Source organism: Callorhinus ursinus, unplaced genomic scaffold (genome assembly GCF_003265705.2).
Source record: "Callorhinus ursinus isolate GAN/ISIS: 27379988/994484 unplaced genomic scaffold, GSC_fseal_2.0 scaffold1, whole genome shotgun sequence".
Classification (NCBI taxonomy): Eukaryota; Metazoa; Chordata; class Mammalia; order Carnivora; family Otariidae; genus Callorhinus; species Callorhinus ursinus.
The window spans coordinates 87,823,193-87,843,615 of NW_027397063.1; the positions used below are offsets into that span (position 1 = coordinate 87,823,193).

The following is a 20,423-nucleotide window of genomic DNA, read 5'->3' on the forward strand; positions in this document are numbered from 1 at the left end:
TGTCTCCCCACCACTTTAATGACACTTTGCAGCCTTTGCTTATGGGAGCGCTACCTGAATGTCAATGAAGAAGCCATGGCTCCTCTGGAGGGAAGATGCTGCTGGACCACAGGCCTTCTCAGAGGACAGGGTGGGCAGGTGCGCAGTGTCACGGAGGGAGAGGGACCGGTGGAGATTAGTCTGCTGCCGTGATCACGGCAGGACTGATTGTAACCCGCACAGCAGGAGCCGAGCAGAGAGCCCATATCCAGCGTGAGGCCAATTAAACAATATCTCGGCCCATCCTTCCCTTCCCTTCTGCAGAAGCTTCTGCATTCGTGTAGAAATGAGTAGTTGGGTTTTTGCGTGAGGGGCGGAAAGCCCTTTGTTAGTAATGAGTAGTGTGTCTTGTCACCACTTCAAACACTGTTTTTTGGTTATTCTAGGAGATAAAAATCCTTTACGAAACAATCCATTTTGAATTCCATCTGCAGGGAACATTCCCTCCGTCAATGTCTTACTGAACTTTACCAAGGCAGCCAGTTAATTCAGCTCCCTGGTGGCCAAGCGAGAGATGTATTTATTTCCAGGAGAACATTTTGCTAATTGAGAGCTGCGGAGTTAAGAAGCTAGGTTTGTATGTAGATGTTAAGATCCTATGTCATCTGGCCATTAGATGAACAATATCCCATGAAGAATTCAGGAAATGGGACACAAAGATGTGGAACCTTCCATATGGGATATGAAGATAAGCTAAGATAGTGCAAATATATGCAAGTTACCAGGAACAGTGGAATATGCACATATGGTATAGGCTGTAGGAAGAATCCCTGTGCAATTGGGTTGGGTATTTGTACCTCTACTTATTTTTGCTGTTAAGAGTATAAATATTTAAAAGCATTAATATGTATATAAAGTACATAGAGCTGTTCATTTCATACATGTTTCCTGATTATTAGTGGCTAAGCTATAGAGAAACATTTTAACATTGTATTACATTCATAACTATAAAAATGTATTGCAGTTAAGAACAAAGAAAACAATATCACCCAGAGTGCCATCCACCAGTGATAATTTATCATTTCAGAGTAATTAGACAAAGCAAATAAAACAGTTTGAGCAAGTCCAGGTGCCAGCAATGAGGAAGCAGATTCATCCACTATAGTTTCTTCGTTCCAGTAGCTCAGGAGACTCAGGTCCTGGTGGTCTTCTTGGCGCTCATTGCTGACAGGTGCTCATTATGGGGCTGATGGATGAAAGAAGGGAAGGCAGACACATTACTAACTCACAAAGGAAAAACGGAATCCAGTAAAATGAAGTAGAGAGAAGAGCAAAGTGCTGTCTATGGCAGGTGATCAGTTCTGCCTGGGGCTGGGGTGAGTGACAGACTAGATCCCAGAAGTCTCATAGTGGGATTCTCTAGAAGGAGAAGGAAACAGTTCCAGACAGCTGCTTCCATCAGCACCTTCAAAGAGGCTTGAGCACTCACAGTACATTTTTTTTTTTTTTAAACAGGGAGAGGATTTATTCTGGTGTTTGGAAGTACGTGGCAAATGTGGGAGTTGAGGCAGTAAAGGGAGCGGAGAACCAGATTGGTAACGTCATTCACTGAGTATACCACTGCCCGGTCTTGCAAAAATAAAGCATGGACTTAAGGTTAAAATAGCAATTTTCACAGTGTGATCTCAGACCCCTGGGGGGACTCAGATTCTTTCAGGGAATCTGTAAGATCAAAACTATTTTCATCATATTATTCATTTGTTGTTTGTTTTTGTCACTCTTACTATCTCATGAGTGTAAGTGGAGTTTTCTAGAAGCTACAGGATGAGTGATGACATCATTGCTCTAACGGCTAAAGGAATATATGATTTTGTATTCTTGTGTTGTAACAGTTGCTCTGTTTAAATTTCTAATATGGTAGATACATAGTCTCTCTCTCTCTCTGTCTCCCTCCCATCCACATAAATGGAAGCTCTTTGGATTCTTCAATAATTTTTAAGAGTGTAAAGGAATCCCGAGATCAAAGGTTTTGAGAACCGCTGAGTTAGATCAGAATTCAGATGTTGGGCAGCTAGCTTCTCATGTCTAAGTTTTAGTTTATTGACTCTTAAATATGTGTGTGTGTGATGGCTGGGGGTTGGGGCAGGGGGGTGGGGAGCCTAGACATGAGAATGGTAACAGCATGGATCCCTCCAGCATTGCCTTGCTGTGGCTTGCCTCTAGGAAGCAGCCCTCCCTCCTCCCACATGGCCAGCCTTAGCAAGGCTCCCCCAGCAACCCCCCATACCTCTCAGGTTAAATGTTGGATAGGGGACGGGACCCTGAATTGGGCTTCATCCAGGAATGCCCCTTCAGGAAAGGAAGTTGTTTATCCTGCACCTTCTCTCCTCAGCCCTTGCAGTTCCTGCTCAGAAATATTCAGTCCCAGAGCCCATCTTTGGTCCTCTCAGCTCCTGAAGTCTCCAGGGACACGCCACACTTACCTCTCCCCTCTTAGAGTATTGCTCGAATTTCTAGTTCTTTTCTAGTCGAACACTTAACTCCCATTTTTCTCTCCTCCTATGTTTTTGGTGTAAGGAAAAGATCCTTGTTTCCCACTTCTGCATTTTCTTGCAACTCCTTAGACTCTCCTGAATATCAAATATCTGCTCGATTGTGAGGTTTGGTGAATTATCACCACTTCTCATTCCAAGTTCAAAGGGAATCCATGCTTATTCCATCCACTGGCACTTGCTCTGTGGTTATCTGGTTTGGTGTCTTTTTGGTAGACTTTGTTTTTGTCTGAGTTTAATGAAAACTTTCCTTTCTGTTGTTGTCATTTTAACATGATGCCAACACTTTATTGTGAATTCATTCTGTTTGGACTTCGGCGGAGCCTCCACATAATCTCTATATAAAAGCAACTTGGTGCAGTCTGTGACTTTCCTTTATCTTCCTGCCTCTTGGTATATCCTTGCACCCTCATCTGAGAAAGTGATATTAAGCCCCACAAAATCTTTTAAAAGAAACCACATGCTTTTCTTCACCCAGCAAAGCCTGCCCTTGCAGCTAGCAGCAGGACAAGTTGGGACAGGATGAAGAAGTCCCTGGAATGTTTAATTTTAAAAGAATCAAAGTAACTCAATATCCTGGGGCCAGTTATAATGAACTGTCTTTGCACTGAGTTCTTAAAGGAAGCTTTTATTAAAAACCCATGAAGGTTAGGAAGCTTTAAAAAACGTATTTGTAGGTATCCTATAAACGGGAATAGATAAAATTTCTGAGTTATCACTATGGCTATCATCCTAACGATGTGGGTTTATGTGTTTCTGTAAAATAGGCAACGTTTCAGTTTGTCTTGCATCTAGGACATATTTATAGTCAGACTAGATATTTAGGCATCATCGCATTTTGGCAGATAATGATATTAGCCATTTTTATTATTTAAATAACTTATTTTTGTAAAACGCTATGTGCTTATTATAAGAAATTAAAACCATGCAGTAAATAAAATAAAATAAAATAAAATAAAATAAAACCATGCAGTAAGCTCAAAAAATGAACTAAGTATTGAGGAAATATCATGTTCTAAATATCTCTCTGTGCATAGAGTATTTTATATAAATATGGTTCTATAAACTTATTCTATGATATATTGAATTATATATATATATGAATATATTTCCTTGTACCTACTACTTCATTTTTAAGAAGCAGAACAATAAGTAAAATTAAAAAAAAATAAAAAAAGCAGCACAGTATCCCATTGTATGTGTATTATAATTTACTGATCCATTTGCCTTGATGAGAATTTTGCTATTATGAATTTTTTTGTGCATAAATATATTCACACTCATGACTTTATCTCTCTAGGGTAAAATCTTAGGAATGCAATCCTAGGTTAAAATATATGCATATTAGATAATTTGGTATACAAATTGCCTCCCGGAATCTTACCATTTTACCCAATCTCTAAGAGTAAACATATTAATCACATGCATGGTTACGTAAAGAGACATGTCAGCGATTGTCTGGCTGCCTCTAGCAGGACCCCTGAGGTCACTGGTGAAGTTCCCATAATCTGGCATGGGATGTTGACTTCAAAAATTTGAAGACTAGCTCTTCTTCACTTTAGCCAGAGTGGTACTGTTTCTTGAGGACTAACTCTCACACTATCACAACAAACATCAAGCCAGTTCATTCATTAAAAATGGGGTTGGGCTCTAATTTTCTAGTGACAGTGCATCTCCTGTCCTCTCTTCTGCACACCATTTTTTGGGAATTGAGATATTTGAGACTCTAACGAATTCAATTGGTAGTTCCCTTGGTAATTGTAAATCTGAGCGAAGGGAAGTGGACAAGCTTGAAGAAATTTATCTCCACCTTACAAGACACTATACCTCTTAGTGCTTGTATTTAAGGCAAAATCAATGAGTTTCTCTTTTGAACAGAACTGGATGAACACTAATGAAGACTTTCTCTTTGCCTGCCTTATTTGCTGGGCTCCAGGTGAACTTCCTTTTATTAACATGGCTCTTCTTCAGCATCAGGTTAAGGCTGAACTTAGTTACATGTCAATCCTGAGGCCATGAGATCTGGTCACTTGTTGGAGACCCAGGAAGTACCCTAGTCTTAGGGTTACTCCAAAATATATACATGCACACACACATGCACATGCACACACATATGCACGTGCATATTTAAGTGTGATTAGCTTGGAAAGAATAACACATTTCAATGTTACAAAACTCAAAAGGACAAAAGGGTATACGGTGAAAATTTCCTCTACCTACTCAGCTTCCTTCCCTGGAGGCACCCAGTTTTTATGACTTTCAGGAGCACCCTTTCAGGGCTGTTCTATTCATACAGAGGTACAGATGTAGACTCACTTTTAAATATGGAAATGTGTAATTCTTAATATTTAAGAATTGATATTATTTTAAATGTTTTTACACAAATGATAGCATATTATGCATAGAAACACTGTTCTGTATATTGATTTTTCACCTCACAACCAGCCTAGAGATCATCTTATCTCATTACCTAAGGAGATTCCTCTTTTTTTTTATAGCTGCACAGTACTCCATTGCATGGGCATACCAATTTTATTAGTTAGATTGATTTCAGTATTTTCTATTACAAATAATGTATTAGTTTTTAACCTTGAACACACAACTTTAGCACAAGTGTGGAAACATCTGTGGAATAAATTCCTAGAACTGAAGTGATCGGGTCAGAGAGTATTTATGTCTGTAACCTTGATGGATATTGTCAAATATTCTCTATAAAAGCTGCATGAAATCCAACAGAAGAGTAGGTGAGGACCCCTTCCTCAGCCTCTCTCATCGTCACAGTCTTGGCCTTTTTTTTTAAGAATTTTTTTTTAAGAGCACTTTTAGGTTCACAGCAGAATTGAGTAGAAAGTACAGAAATACCACATATACCCCCTGTCCCCCCATTAGCATCCCCTCCTCCATTATCCACATCCCCCACCAGAGTGGTACATTTGTTGCAACTGATGAACCTCTATTGACACATCATTATCACCAAATGTAACCACAGTTTACATTTGGGTCAATCTTGGTGTGATACATTCTATGAGTTTAGACAAATGTGTAATCACACGCATCCACCATTATAGCATACAGCCTCTTCAGATTGGCTTCTATCACTCAGTAATATGCATTTATGTCTCCTGTATGTATTTTAATGGCTTGAGAGCTCATTTTTAAAATGTTGAATGGCATTGCATTGGATAGATGTGCCACCATTTATTTATCCATTCATCTACTAAAGGACATCTTGGTTGCTTCCAGTTATTGGCCCTTATGAATAAAGCTGCTATAAACATCCGTGCATAGGCTTTTGTGTGGACATAAGTTTTCTGTTCCTTTGGGTAAATATCAAGAAGCATGATTGCTGGATTGAATGGTAAAAATACGTTTAGTTTTGTAAAAAAAAGAAAAAATGCCGCTTGCCTTCTAAAGTGACTGTACCAGTCTGCTTTCACACAAGCAGTGAATGAATGTTCCTACTACTTTACATCCTCATCAGCATTTGATGTTGTCAGTGTTCCAGATTTAAGTCGTTCTAATAGATGCATCATATCGTGTTATTATTTTACTATTTCCCCAATGACATATTATGTGGAGCAACTCTTCATATGTTTATTTGCCATTTGTTTATGTTCTTTGATGAGGTATCTGTTAAGTTCTTTGGTTCATTTTTTAAATTGGGTTGTTTTATTGTTGAATTTTGAGAGTTTTTGTATATTTTAGATAACAGTGCTTCATCATATCTGTCTTGAAAATAATTTCTTCCAATCTGTGGCTTATCTTTTCATTCTCTTGACAATGTCTTTTGCAGAGCAGAAATTTTTAAATTTAATGAAGTCCAGCTTATCAATGATTTCTTTCATGGACCATACCTTCAGTGTTTTATCTAAAAAGTCCCTGCCAAACCCAAGGTCATTTAAATTTCCTCCTATATTTTTAGGTCTGTGATCCTTTTTGTTAATTTTTGTGAAGGGTGTAAGTTCTGTGTCTAGAGTCATCTTTTTACATGTTGATGTCCAGTTGTTCCAGCACCATTTGTTGCAAAGATATTCTTCTTCTATTATATTGCTTTTGCTTCTTTGTCAAAGATCATTAGACTCTATTTATGTGTATCTGTTTTTGGGCCTCTCTATTCTGTTCTATTGATCCAGTTGTCTATTCTTATGCCAATATTACACTGTCTTTATTGCAGCTTTATGGTAAATCATAAAGTTGGTAGTGTCAGTCTTCCAGTTTTGTACTTTTCCTGTAATATTGTGTTAGCTTATCTGGGTCTTTGGCTTCTTCATATGAACTTTAGAATTGGCTTGTCAATATCCACAAAATAACTTGCTGGAATTTTTATTTGCTTTGCATGGGATATATTGATTAAGTTGGGGAGAACTGAGATCATGACAATATTGAGTCTTCCTATCCACAGAACATGGAATATCTCCATTTATTTAGTTCTTTGATTTAATTTACCAGAATTTTGTAGTTTATGTCATATAGACCTTATTCATTTTTTTTAGATTATACCTAAGTATTTAGTTTCTGTGGATGCTAATATAAATTGTATTACAGTTTTATTTTTAAATTCTACTTTTCATTGCTGCTATATAGGAAACTGATTGACTTTTGTATACACATAAAAGTGTGTGTGTGTATACACACACACACACACCACATCTTCTTTGTCCATTCATCAGTCGATGGTTTTTTCCATAGTTTGACTGTTGTTGATAATGCTGCTATGAATATTGGGGTGCATGTACACCTTTGAATCAGTATTTTTGTATCCTTTGAGCAAATACCTAGTAGTGCAATTTGTGGATCCTAGGGTAGTTCTATTTTTTACTCTGAGGAATCACCATACTGTTTTCCAGAGTGACTGCACCAGTTTGCATCCCCACCAACAGTGCAAGAGGGTTTGCCTTTCTCTGCATCCTCGGCAACATCTGTTGTTATCCTGCTCAAATATTATTATCTTTGTTCCTTTGAAGGAAGTTATCTTTCTCCTCTGGTTTCTCTCAAGATGTCGTCTTTGACTCTGAGGTGCCTACGTATCGTTATTTTTGGCATTTATTCTTCTTCGTGTCATGTGAGCTTCCTGGATCTGTGGTTTGGTACCTGTTACTAATTTGGGAAAATTCTCAGTCATTATTGTTTCAAGTATTTCTTCTGTTCCTTTTTTTCTTCTCCTACTAGTATTCTCATTGTGTGAATGTTATACCTTTTGTAGCTGTCCCACAGTTCCTGGATACTGTTTTGTTTTGTTTTTTTCAGTCTTTGTCCTCTTTGCTTTTCAGTTTTTGAGGTTTCTACTGATACATCCTCCAGCTCAAAGATTCTTTCCTCAGCCATGTTCAGTCTAGTAGTAAGCCCATCAAAGGCATGCTTCATTTTTGATCTCTAGCATTCCTTTTTGGTTCTTTCTAAGAATTTCTTCTCTCTGCTTATGTTACCCATCTGTTCTCAGATGCTATCTTTACCCATTAGAGCCTTTCGCATATTAATCATAGTTATTTTAAATTTCTGATTTGATAATTCCAATATCCCTGCCATATCTGAGTCTGATGCTTGCTGCCTTTCTTCAAAATGTGTTTTTGACTTTGAGTATGTTTTGTAATTTTTTCTTGATAGTGGGACATAAGGAGCCAGGTAAAAGGAACTGCTGTAAATAGGCCATTAGAAATGTGGTGGTGAGGTGTGTGGACGGAGAAGCCTTCTGTAGTCCTAGCATTAGGTCTCAGTCTTTTGTGAGCCTGTGCCTCTGGACTGTGGACTTCACATGTGCTTTTTTAAATTAATTAATTATTTTTTACATATGCTTCTCAGTTGTCTCCCACACTTACGTCCAATAGGAAGACTAGAGCTGGCTAGAATTTGGTATTTTCCTTCCTCAGATCAGGTAAGCACTGATAAAACCCCAGCAGGTGAGGTCCTGGGTAAGTAGTTTCTCTTGAGGGTGGACCTTGTTAAGAAGAACAGAATTACTCTAATGTATTTTGAAATAGTTTCTTTCCTTCTGCCTCTGCCAGAAGCAGGAAGAGATTTTCCTCCAATATTACAGTAAAAAACCTGGTCGATAATCTCAAAATAAAACTCAAAAAATGGTGGGGGCCCCCTATGACTGGCTCCCCCTGGGCATCTTTGACTCTTGGACTTGTCCACTTGGAGCCCCCAGCAATTCGTCAATCATAGTGGTGGTTTTCCTCTCTTGGCTCTGTTTCCCATGGAGTTTCCAGTTCCTAAGTTCCTGCTCTGGTAAATTGTAATTTTCTCTATTTGCCTGTTGATCTCTTCAATTCTAGGGGTAGCAATTTGCCCTGTGACCTCATTTCTATTATTGATCAAAGAAGAGCTGTTAATTTTTTTAGTTTGTTTAGCTTTTTACTTATGGTTATGATGGGTGACTTCTAAGCACGAAGAACCAGAACCTGGAGGTCCAGTGCAGTCTCAACTACTTTTTGAAGGCGTGTTTTCTCAGTTATTTGTTTAGAATGAGGGAAGCGGTGAGGTTTCAATGTCAGAGTTCCCAATACTTTGCATTGAGCAAGTGATTTTAACTTCTCTAAACAAAGAGTTTTCTTATCTATAAAAAAGGGATTATAATACCTCCCTTGTAGGTTTTCTGTAAAGGACAGAGGATATTGTATAGAAACATGCTATGGAACAAAGCAGGAGTAAAACCTAAATAAATATTAGCCGAAAAAGAGGAAGTGATATTTTTCTGACTTTGACCCCTAGTTCTGGGAGGTGGGGAGTGTTTTGAATGCCTGTATGACAACCACAGGTGGTCACAGCAGGCAGCCCCTCCTGTCACTCACACTGCCTAGGATTGCTGATCTAGCTAGTCCCTGAATGTCCAAGGGAAATTTACCTTCGGACCTTTGCATCGCTGTTTCTTTTGTATCTTCACTTAGGTATCTGCATGGCTCCCTCCTTTACCTCAGTCACATCTTCCTCAAATGATTCCTCAAGGAGGCTTTGTCAGGGCGCCCAGCTTTGCATTCACTCACAATGATCTCTGCCTCCATCTCAGTTATATTTTTCTCCATAATCCTATCACCACTAGACTATATCTATCTACATAGCTATATAGCTTTTTTTCTTTTTATTTTCTCATCTGGCTGCATCTCTGCCCCCACTAAATAATAAGGGCAGGAATTTTTCACTGCTGAATCCCCAACACCCAGATCCTATGTCTTGCGTATCATAGGTGTTCAGTAAACTCAAGGGATGAATTTGAAAGAGCAAACTACAAATTAACCTAACAGAGGTAATAAATAAGATTTACAAATGGAGAATGGCTGCCTTAAAATATTTGAATCCTTTTTCTGCACCAGTACTTAGATATTACACTCCCCTCATCTCACTACTTACTGAAATGTAACTTCTGGAGATTTGATGTACAATAGAAATAAAATAGGTAACCTGCTTTATATTAGGAGGCCACAAAGAGTGTTAACCAGAAAATAGAACTATAAACAGCAATTAAGTCAAATGTCCTCATCCCTCGGTAGCCAGTGACATCCGCTGCTATAATTTTTAATTTCCCTTCTTGCTTAAATCTAGGACTTAGAATGCATATCAAGACAACTAAAATACCTACTGTTGTTGGAATACAAGAAGACAACTAGGGGATGTGGATATAGCCTCACATCTCTTAGAATTGTCTCATTGACTGTGACACCTTCAGATGAGAGAGACAAGAAGACCTGTATGTTCCTAAATGGTTATTAACTTGGGTACATAAGGTGGAGAACAGTGGTTTGCTCCCACGGCCCACTTGCACTGGAATGATTAGGGTAGTGTCACTTCTGCTCTGCAGCCCGCCAGGGCCCTGTCCTCATCCTCAGCTGAGGTCTCACCTGGTAAGAAGCAGCCAGGAATGAACCAAAAACTTGGAGATTTGGTCTCATCAAAATCTGGCACATAAATATGGTGCCAATACTCATTCCTGGGCTCTATTCCAGAGAAAAATCACAGTTTGCTAAAAATAAAGTCCCCACCATCCTGTAGACAAACCATTTCCCTCACCTGCCAAGTGATGTTAAATGCACTCCTTTCTCACCAAACTTTGAAAGTCTTTTCACCTGCCTTGCTATTCCTGTGTTCTGATATTGTCATAATGACAGAAGTCTGGTTGATACTGGTGGTGTGTTTGTGACATGGTCAGTCCTTGTTTTTCAACACACTGTTTTCCCGAAGACTGCACCTTAAGGTAGATTGCCACAAAATGAAATCCAACTGGCTCTATACTGTTGTCATTATTGATTCAGATTTCATGAGAAATTGTGAAATGAACAGAGAAAGGTGCTAAAAACTGATGAATAGCATGTTGGGGCTCAGCCAAGTGATCAAAAGAGGGAGAATTTTGCTGCAAAGCAGCAAAATATGAAAGTTACTAATTCCTGATTGAATGTCTGCAGTAGATAAAAGTGGGGTAGTCGATGATTAGATGCTTTGTAATGTGGGCAATCCAGTCTCGGACAAGTAAACAAGTCTTTTCCTTGAACATTGGTCTCATTGTACTTTGCCTTTTGTTGTTGTTTGTTTTTATAAGGGAATGCCCATCTTTTAGTACTGAAATGCCTAACATAAGTTCTCAATGAATATTTTTTGAATAGAAATAGTAAAACTCTTCACAACCTTTAACCTTTTCTTAAAAAAAACACCATCAAAATTTTCACTCATGCTTGGAAAATTATGTTTCCACAGTTTTGTTTTTAATGAATACAATGCAAATTCCTAAGTAATTATGTGAGAAATTCACGAGTCTGATATAATTTGAAATTTCAATGTACATCTACAATCTGCTTTCTAAAATTATAATTGTCTACATTCGCTGTCATGGTGGAAAATATTAAATATTTTTCTTAAATTGGTTTGGCTATGAAAAGTGATATCACCCAAAATAGAGAGTCAGACAAATAAAGCTTAAATAGAAGAGTAACACTAGTTAACTTTTATGGCTTATTTATTGTATACCATGCACTGTGTTTTACAAATATTAGCTTATTTAAACCTCTTAAAAATGGTTTGAAGTAGTTATTGTGATTCTCTCTCATTCGTAGTGGAGGAAACTGAAGCTTAGAGACATTAAGCAATGAGCCCAAGGTCAGACAACTGACCTTCAAACTCAGGCATCCTGGCTTCAAACTCTGTGCTCTTAACTATCAGGCATGTTGCAGAAATCAAAGCAAATAGAAACACAGTCAGTTACCTGAGGTGATAATTGAAGAGATAGGACATATTATTTGAAGATTCAGGCCATTTTGTCCTGGAAATTATACTATTGTTGATCAATGGTAATTAAATATATTTAAGCTACTTTTGATTTCAGGAGAGAAAATGTGTAATGTACATAGAGTTTTACATCATTTAAGAAGTTGTTTGATTCAGAGTTGTAATTTCAGGGAAAAAAAGGCTACAAGAGATCATGTGCTCACAATCAGTTCTTTGCTAAGCATAAATGTGGCAAAATCGTGGCTCTTTTATTTCCCAGTCTCTCCTCTCCTTTTTACTGCTGTACTGCTGTTTCAGGTGAACATCTCTTACCTGGACTATCACAGCTGCCCCCAAATGGTCTTCCTACCACCCCAGTTTGTTCTCCACACCACTGCCAGGAGTACTTTCGCTAACCCATGAACAAAAAATGCTGTATTGCCCTCCTCCTCATCAAGAACAATGATTGCTGTGAACTTTGAGTCATACACTCTGTTGCCTATCCAATGAAAGCTGAGCTCCCTGTCCCAGTAAGAACCTTATACACATGACTCATTATTCTCTAACATTGCTCTTTTTTTACATTTTAATTCCAGTTACTTCACATACAGCGTGGTATTAGTTTCAGGCATACAATATGGTGCTTCAGCACTTCCATACGACACCCAGTGCTCATCACAACAAGTGCACTCCTTAATCCCTATCACCTATTTCACCCATGCCTCCAACCACCTCCCCTCTGGTAACCATCAGTCTGTTCTCTATAGTTAAGATCTCTAGTATTGCTCTTCAGGGATTCCACTATCTGTCACCAGCTTGCTGCCTCACCTGGCATTCCACTGTTTACCTCATCATCCGCACTCTGGTTCCATTACACTTCACATTGTTTCTCTTGCTTAGTTCTCTCTTCTAAGCACACTCTTAATTATCTGGGAAGACTATGCTGGAATATAGAAGGCCGTATGATGTGTCTGTCATAGACAGTCCATGATTCAAACCTCATTATATAAGCTTGGGAACAGTGCTTAGCTGATTAGAATCTCAATTTCATCACTGGTAGAATGAGGGAGATAACATTATTTATTTTACAGGGTTTTTTATAAAGATCAAGTGAGATAGTATAAAGGCCTTGGCATCCAATAAATACATGTTCCTATCCTCAATCGCAGATTGGCCCTCCTTACTTTTCATTTCCCATCCCTCATCCCAGTGAGAAGATTTTGGATATTACTCTCTGTGCCCCTGCTGCAACTAGGGTTGAGGCCTCTAAACTTGTAGTATTGTTTGGCACTTACCTATTTCTTATCTGTTTCCTTACCTAGACCAATAGTTCTCAACCCAGGCTGCAGACTTAAGTAATCTGGACAGCTCATTAAAAAATGCTCCTTCTTAGTTCAGTTAAATGAGAGTCTCTGATTTGGTATACAGTCATGGTTTATAAAGTTCCCCAGGTGATTTTAATATTCAAGCCTGTACTATAGATGCCTTCAGAGCAGGGATTCATTAGTGAATCTTTGCTGCCATCACGGAGCTGGGTATGGAGTGGACATTCAGTGAGTGCCCCAAAACCAAACGAATGCATGCACGCATGCATTGGCCGACTCTCTGGGCCTTCTGAATGTGCATTCAGTAAACCTGAACCCATTTAATTACAAAAATGCGATGCACAAATTAGAGTATTATTGATAAATTTACATTTATACAATGGTAATCCGTACCTATGCAGATAAAGTCATGATTTAAGTTTTCTCAAAGTCTAGATGTTGCTTCAGGCAATTTCCTATCTACTTATTTGTGGGTTCAGTGTTTTTGTTTGTTTGTTTTTCATTCTTTTGGGTCCCAAAGTCAAATGGATGAGGTGATTTTAACTTCCCAAAGGGTGCCTAAATACTTAGAGCTGAAATTAGCAGTTTACTTGCCACCATAAAATTTCTCACTGTCGGGCTACTATATATAATCCTGTCCCTTCTAGCGTTTGTTTTGTTGCCTTACTCTTGGAGTATATATGCAGATTTATATTTAACCTTCCTGTGTTCTTTGTTTTTAGTGGCCCATCAATAATTGTGTTTAGCTGTAAAAATATATACAGCACCTTGAGAGAGGAGGAAGAAAGGGACTAATGACATTGAAAGTGATAGCTCTATCAGTTTGTTAAAAGTAACTTTTTTTCCCATAATGTCTGGTAGTGCTTTCTCTTCTGAATGCTAAACAGAAGGTGAAATACAGTAAAATGCTTCTTTTCATATAGGAAATAGTGTCAGAGCACCATGACTAATAAAATCAACTTTCTCATCTAAATGCAGTAGATTTTTAAGTTTCTTTTCAGTAGGATTCGATTTCAGGATGACCTCTAGACAGCCAGCTGAATGGTGGGTAAGGGAAGTAGACTCCTATCTTTGCTGGTAAAGAGAATCATGACTTCGTTACTTCCGTTCTGGCTTAGGAATTGAAATGTTATCAGCTTAACAAAAAGAAAGAACATACATCACTAACATGTCTCTAACTATTGTGGGGTGGGGAGGGATCTCAGTCATGGAAATTCACAGGTTAGATATTTTTATTGAAATAAAAATGGTGGATTCTGGGGCTATATTTAATTTCTTTACAAGGTTATTTTCTCTTAGGTAATCAGCTCGGACGTGGGGTCTACTGTTTCCTTCTGGATGATAGACACTGGGCAGAAAATCAAACAGTTTACTGGTTGCCATGGCAACGCAGAAATCAGCACTATGGCCCTTGATGCAAATGAGACACGGCTTTTGACTGGCAGCACAGATGGGACCATAAAGGTGAGGACGCAGTGATGCTTTTCTACCCAGATACGAGGAGGCTGAAATACTATGCGAGGAGACAGCTATAGCTATATTTGTTTTTGCCTTTTTGGCCATGCAAGAGGAAAGATGAGATCGGAAGAGTTAAATAACTCACACCATCTAATAAAAAAGCTGTCAAGAAAAAAAAAAAAAGCTTTTGTGGAAAAATGAATAAATGATTTTTCTGAATAAATTATTTAGACTAAAAACACAATTTAGCTTACTTATTTCAGAAAGCCTTTTCCAGTATTCTGGATCGAGGACTACTTTGGGGAATAAGAAGTCCGAATAATTTTCCTAAGCTTCAGCTAATATCTCCAGTTTTCTTCTTAGTTTATAAAAGGAGAAATCAGGGCAACCAAGAAAACTTTTTAAGATGGCATAGGTTCAAATTTGGGGGCAAATGAATATTTTAAAGTCAACCCATGTTATAATTTGCACTTTTATGTGAAGGAAAGTGAGACAGCAAAGAAGGATCATAGGCAGAACAATCATCATATTTATTATCCTAAACTAATAGTATTTAATATTTCCACTTTTCTTATTTTGTAACTATTACTAATTTATTCTGGGAGAAAAGTGCTATTATGCTTTGTAAAAATGATCAAATTTTCATGCAAAGCTTAGATACTTGCTATCTGAAATTGTGCCTACCAGTGAATCCTCTCTGCTCCCCTCAGCTCTGAGACTAATGACAGTCTTTGATTGGAGATGGCTTGTGACACTTTAGGGCAACAGCAGGCAGTTTCCCGGAATAAGCTTTGAATGATTCTCAAACTTCTGTTATAACTAGAATCAGAGGGTATTAATGAGGTATGCCTTCCATGGTGGGGTGTATGATGCATGCCGGTAGACTGCAAGGGAGGGTAATGGAAAGTTCTCTGGATATGTGGGTAGAACATGATGGAGGCAAGAATTTAGGGGGATGCCAGGCTGGCCACTGTCAGTGTGAAGGAGGTGCTATGGTGGGTTGCAGTGAAAATCTCTGGAAATCAACAGAGCTGGGCCTCTGGGAAGGTTAAATGGCATGAGTTAAGAACTGGGAGCTTGGGTTTAAGTAATCTAGTTTACAGAACTTACGGGACAATTCCAACCCCAGTAGTCAAGGTGGAATAAAACGGGAATAACTGGAACTGGAGTTTTAGACAGACTTAGGCAAAAGGAGCAAGTGAGTATCCCACTTACAGGTCCTGGGGCATGAGACTGAACTGAGAAATGAGATGAGTAGACTAGGTTCCTTTTACCTCTTTCTTGGACAGTAACGTTATAGAATCCAGAGGAGAGTAGACTTGCAGATGGTTGCTAAAAGCTTGCAGATAGTCCCAGCTAAGGGACTTAGTTGGACCTGGGGACAATCAGATCTTTACAGTACCTATTTGTGGGTATTATTTTAGGTGGGTTTGCTAAGGGCCACATTTAGAGGAAAACGAAATGATATGGGTAAAGAGCATGTGCACCCTTCAACATCTCAAGCTTTGCATTGTCAAAGTTAATGTGAATTTAGTAGTATAATCACAAGTTTTTGAAGGTATATTTGTCTTTATCATAATAGCACAACAGAATTCTTAAATTTGGCAACCTCTGTGTAAGATGCATAAATCTGGGTTGAGCTGTTCATGTTCTATGAAGAGACAAGAATGAATGACATTTTCCAATCATTTATAATTTAGGATCCAAAACCAGTACCTATGTCATCTAAGATTTAAAAGTATTGCCCTGTTTATCATGGTTTTGAGGTATCTGATTTTTAATTAATTAGGATTTTGAATAATTAATGTAATTGTTCAATAAAATTTGAAATATCAAAGAGTTACACAGTGAGAAGAGTTTCTTTCTCACCTCTGTTCACAGTTCCTCCCTTGTAGCACCACAACTGTTACTGGTTTCTTGTACATCCTTCTAGCCAAACGGCAGCATCTGTTTCTTAAGGGCAGCCTGATATATATGTTGTTCTGCATTTTGCATTTTTCTATCGTGGACATTGAGTCATATGAATGCATACAATAATAATAATGTTAGCTAACTTTTATTGCATGCTTACTAAGAACCTGGTACTGTTTTAAGCACTTCACACATACAAATACACAAATGCACACCCCCACCACATCCCCCCACATATATATCTATATGGCGATTTTACAGAGGAGGAAACTAACACCCAAGGAAATAAAGCAAATTGCTTATTAAGGTTCCATAGCTGGTTCAGTTTTGACTGAGCTTAGAAATACAGAAATGACATATTCTTCTTAATGGCTCCACTGTATGCTACTGTATAGATATTCCATATTCTGACTTTTGAGTCCCTTATTAATGAGCAGCTGGGTTGATTCAGGCATTTAGCTTTTATAAACTGCTTGAAGAATATAAAAATATTCAAAATATGTCTTTTCACACATGTAAGTGCCTCTGTGAGATGATTTTTATAGAAGTTGAAAGTCAAGGGAGTCTAGTCAAAGGGTGTATGCCATTTAATTTTGATAGTGCCTACTTGCTCTTTGTGTATGATACACCAATGATGTTTCATGGCAGGGCTTAGTTTTAGTGACCTGATGATGTTCTATTGTAAAGTTCACCCATTAGGCCTGGGTCCTCACCACCTGCCTGAGGAAGTAAACTCAAAGTGCTTGTGTCTCTGTAGGACGGGGTCTGGCATCCACTATCAACAGGACATTTTACTGGGAGAAGATGGGAAACCTATCCATAAGGACTATGTTTCAGGCTCTGTAGTAGATGTTTAATCCTCCAAATGTCCCAGAGGAGTAAGTGTCCCGTGTCATAAATGAGGAAACTGAAATTTAGAGATAAACACTTAGAGAAAGAACCAGGGTTTCAACAGACTCCAAGATGTGGCTCTGCATGATTTTATAGTCTTCCCCTTAAAAATGCATACTCATTTAAAACCTTTATCTGAGTATATATAATTCGGGTATGTCATAATTAAGAAAATCCTCTCACCGTTTAAATTTACCCATTATTTTTTGTTATTCTACTTGTAACCCGATCTATTCTAATAATAGCTGATTTAGGCTATTGAGTCATATGAATGTCTTCTTCATTGAGTAAAATAACACAGTATAATAGGATTATTACAAACAAAAAACAATGGGTAAATTTAAATGGTGAGAGGATTTTCTTAATTATGACACACCCTAAGTAAATCCGCGCTTGTCCAGAACAAAAGTTTAAAATAATCCTATTACACTGTGTTATTTTACTCAATGAAGAAGACATTTTCTGTTCTTGTCTCAAAGGTGACGTAAGTTTTTCTCTTAAAGGTATGGGACTTCAGTGGATACTGTCACCACACACTAAATGTTGGGAGAGAGGGCGTTGTGGATATTTCACAGATCCTGGTTCTTAAGAAGACGATACTGGTTACAGGCTGGGAGAGGTATGATGTGCTTCATGCAAAACTGTAGAAAGGCAAAAAGAGAATGTTTGTATTTGAATCAGAATCTAAAAGATAAAAGAACATAGAAATCTTGACTGATTCTGAGTCATTAACTTGCGGGTAAGCTAGGTGAGTGAAACTGGTCGGATTGACTGAATGCTTAGTGACTAAAGCATGGTAAGATCACGTAGCTCAAGCGGCTTTGAGAGAGGTGTTAGAAGGCTTTCTTCTGGCTTTTGGAATCTTTTTCTTAATCTTTCCAGACAGGATCATAATACCACTTCCTGAGTATTAACTCCAAAAGTTTCCTAAATTTTATAGTCAATAAATTCCTAATGTATTAATTATATTCTTTCAACTATAATGGGAACTCTCATTTCTTCCTCCCTTGTTGCTTATTTTAAATTGCAGCAAAGAGGGAAATAGGTCATGGAATTCTGTATTAGCACTTCCTTCATATCTGTGCAGACAGGGGTCTTTCACGGCCTGCTTACTGTTCTCAAGGAGGAATTCTTCCATTTTATCATAAAGAAAATTATTTCTCTTTCTTTTTCTCCTGAGAGAACCAAGGGATCATAAACAGGACCTTTTCTATGGCATTGTATAAGCACTAGGAAAATTAAAGTGTCCATAAATTCAACAGTTCACAAAATATGGCTCTAATAGGTAATTTGCCCAACATTATTCACTACAGAATTTTGATCTTAATGATTTGAAGCTAGGATCCAAATCAGATTTTATACCTAGAAAATTAGTGGTATATATTTGGGGACTTTTATTGATCACATGAAAGGCTTTTTCTTCTAATGCAAATGTGCATATGCAGACTAGAAAACATAGTGCTACTTACAGCTTAGTTTTCAGGGGTAGTTTGACTATAAGGAAAGAAAGTATAATCCAGATTATTCTACTTGATATAAAGAACGAATTGAATAAGCCTCACCTTTGAAAGACAAGGCTTCTTCACATCCTAGGAACAATCATGACTCAACAGACTATGGACTAAGTATTTCTATAATCGGGTTGTGGCAATAAGTCAGTTTAATTCTCAAATATTATGGCATGGTAGATGTGAAGTATACAGCTGATCCAACTTAAATTTTGAACATAACAAAAAAAGAATTTTAAGAATTCATCAGTGTAAGTCAAAAGTTTGGAGATACTGTTTTCTTAATTATATTTTTAAGATATCCATAGTTAGAAATTAGCATTAAAAGTAAGGTTTTTTGATTACACAGGTCAGTTTTAAAAGATTAAATGAGTAGACTCCTTTAGAAGTGGTTTAGAGGGACACCTGGGGCACGTGGCTGGCTCAGTCCATAGAGTGTGTGGCTCTTGATATCTGGGTAGTGAGTTCAAGCCCCACATTAGGCATAGAGTGGAAGGAAGGAAGGGAGGGTGGGAGGGTGGAAGGAAGGAAATGCCTGATGTTCTGCTCTCTCTGGATGGGTGGTAACTTTCTGTAATCTTGGAGAGGGAGCTTTGTGGAGACTGAAATGAGAGAAGGAACAGTTACCATTCCTTCCATCTTTCCCCATCTTTTCCATCTTCCACAAAGGTTGTCAGGATTTGGATCCCTAGTTGGAACTGAAAGTTGAAGGAATGCATTCTCAATTGTATTATTTCACTTTTATATTGGTAGATTTAAAAAATTTATTTTTGGGGTGCCTGGGTGGTTCAGTTGGTTAAGCCTCTGACTTTGGCTCAGGTCATGATCTCAGGGTCCTGGGATCCAGCCCCGGCATCTGGGAGTCTGCTTGTCCCTCTCCCTCTGCCGCTCCCCCCGCTTGTGCGCATACCCTCTCTCTCAAATAAATAAATTAATTAAGTCTTTAAAAAAATTATATTTCCTAAGTCAAAGCCCTATGTTAGGACAGATTTTACCAGAATTTGGCAGGGTCCTTTATACCAGGAGGCATTTAACAAAGTAGCAAGAGGACTGGTTGACTGTTTGGTTATAGCGGGGGAGGGATGGTCCATTAAGCCAATTCCTTAAGAGTTTAGTGATTAGAGAAGAAATAACTGGAAGATTGACAGCTTATTAAGCTTTTTTTAAAACCTAGAGGGAGGTTGTTTAAGTTAAGCTGTCACTTTAACTTCAGGCTCTACCTAAATAAAGAGATTGGTTTAGTAATTTTGCCCAGGATAAGAGAGGTAGTACATTTATTGGGTGAGGTACCTAAATATGCATCTGATTTATTTTATTTATAGTGCTTTGTAACATTAGGCCCTTTACATACATTATCTAACTTAATCCTTAGCTTCATTTGAAAGGTAGGCAATATTTTGTAGATATCTCAATCTTTATCATCAGCTCTTATCTTTCTAAGCTCACTTATCCATTTGCTTTCTGGACACATCTGCCTGCAATCTCAAATCCAACATATTTTAAACTGAATTTATTATTTGTTCCCTCCTCAAAACCCACTTTTTTCCTCTTAGCTTCAGAGCTTTGGTCAACAGTCAGAGACCTGAATATCCACCCTGGTTCTTCCT

General features: G+C 38.1%; 1 protein-coding gene across 10 annotated transcripts in view; it reads left to right on the forward strand.

Annotated features, from left to right (window-relative positions):
* The window catches only part of WDR49 (WD repeat domain 49), a 157,210-nt gene that overhangs the window by 68,440 nt on the left and 68,347 nt on the right, over positions 1–20,423 (forward strand). For all 10 annotated transcript variants that reach the window (XM_073897692.1, XM_073897678.1, XM_073897675.1 and 7 more), the window contains 2 exons: positions 14,348–14,512; positions 17,812–17,927. In XM_073897692.1, the coding sequence (XP_073753793.1) occupies positions 14,348–14,512; positions 17,812–17,927 (281 nt within the window). The remainder of the gene's footprint in view (positions 1–14,347; positions 14,513–17,811; positions 17,928–20,423) is intronic.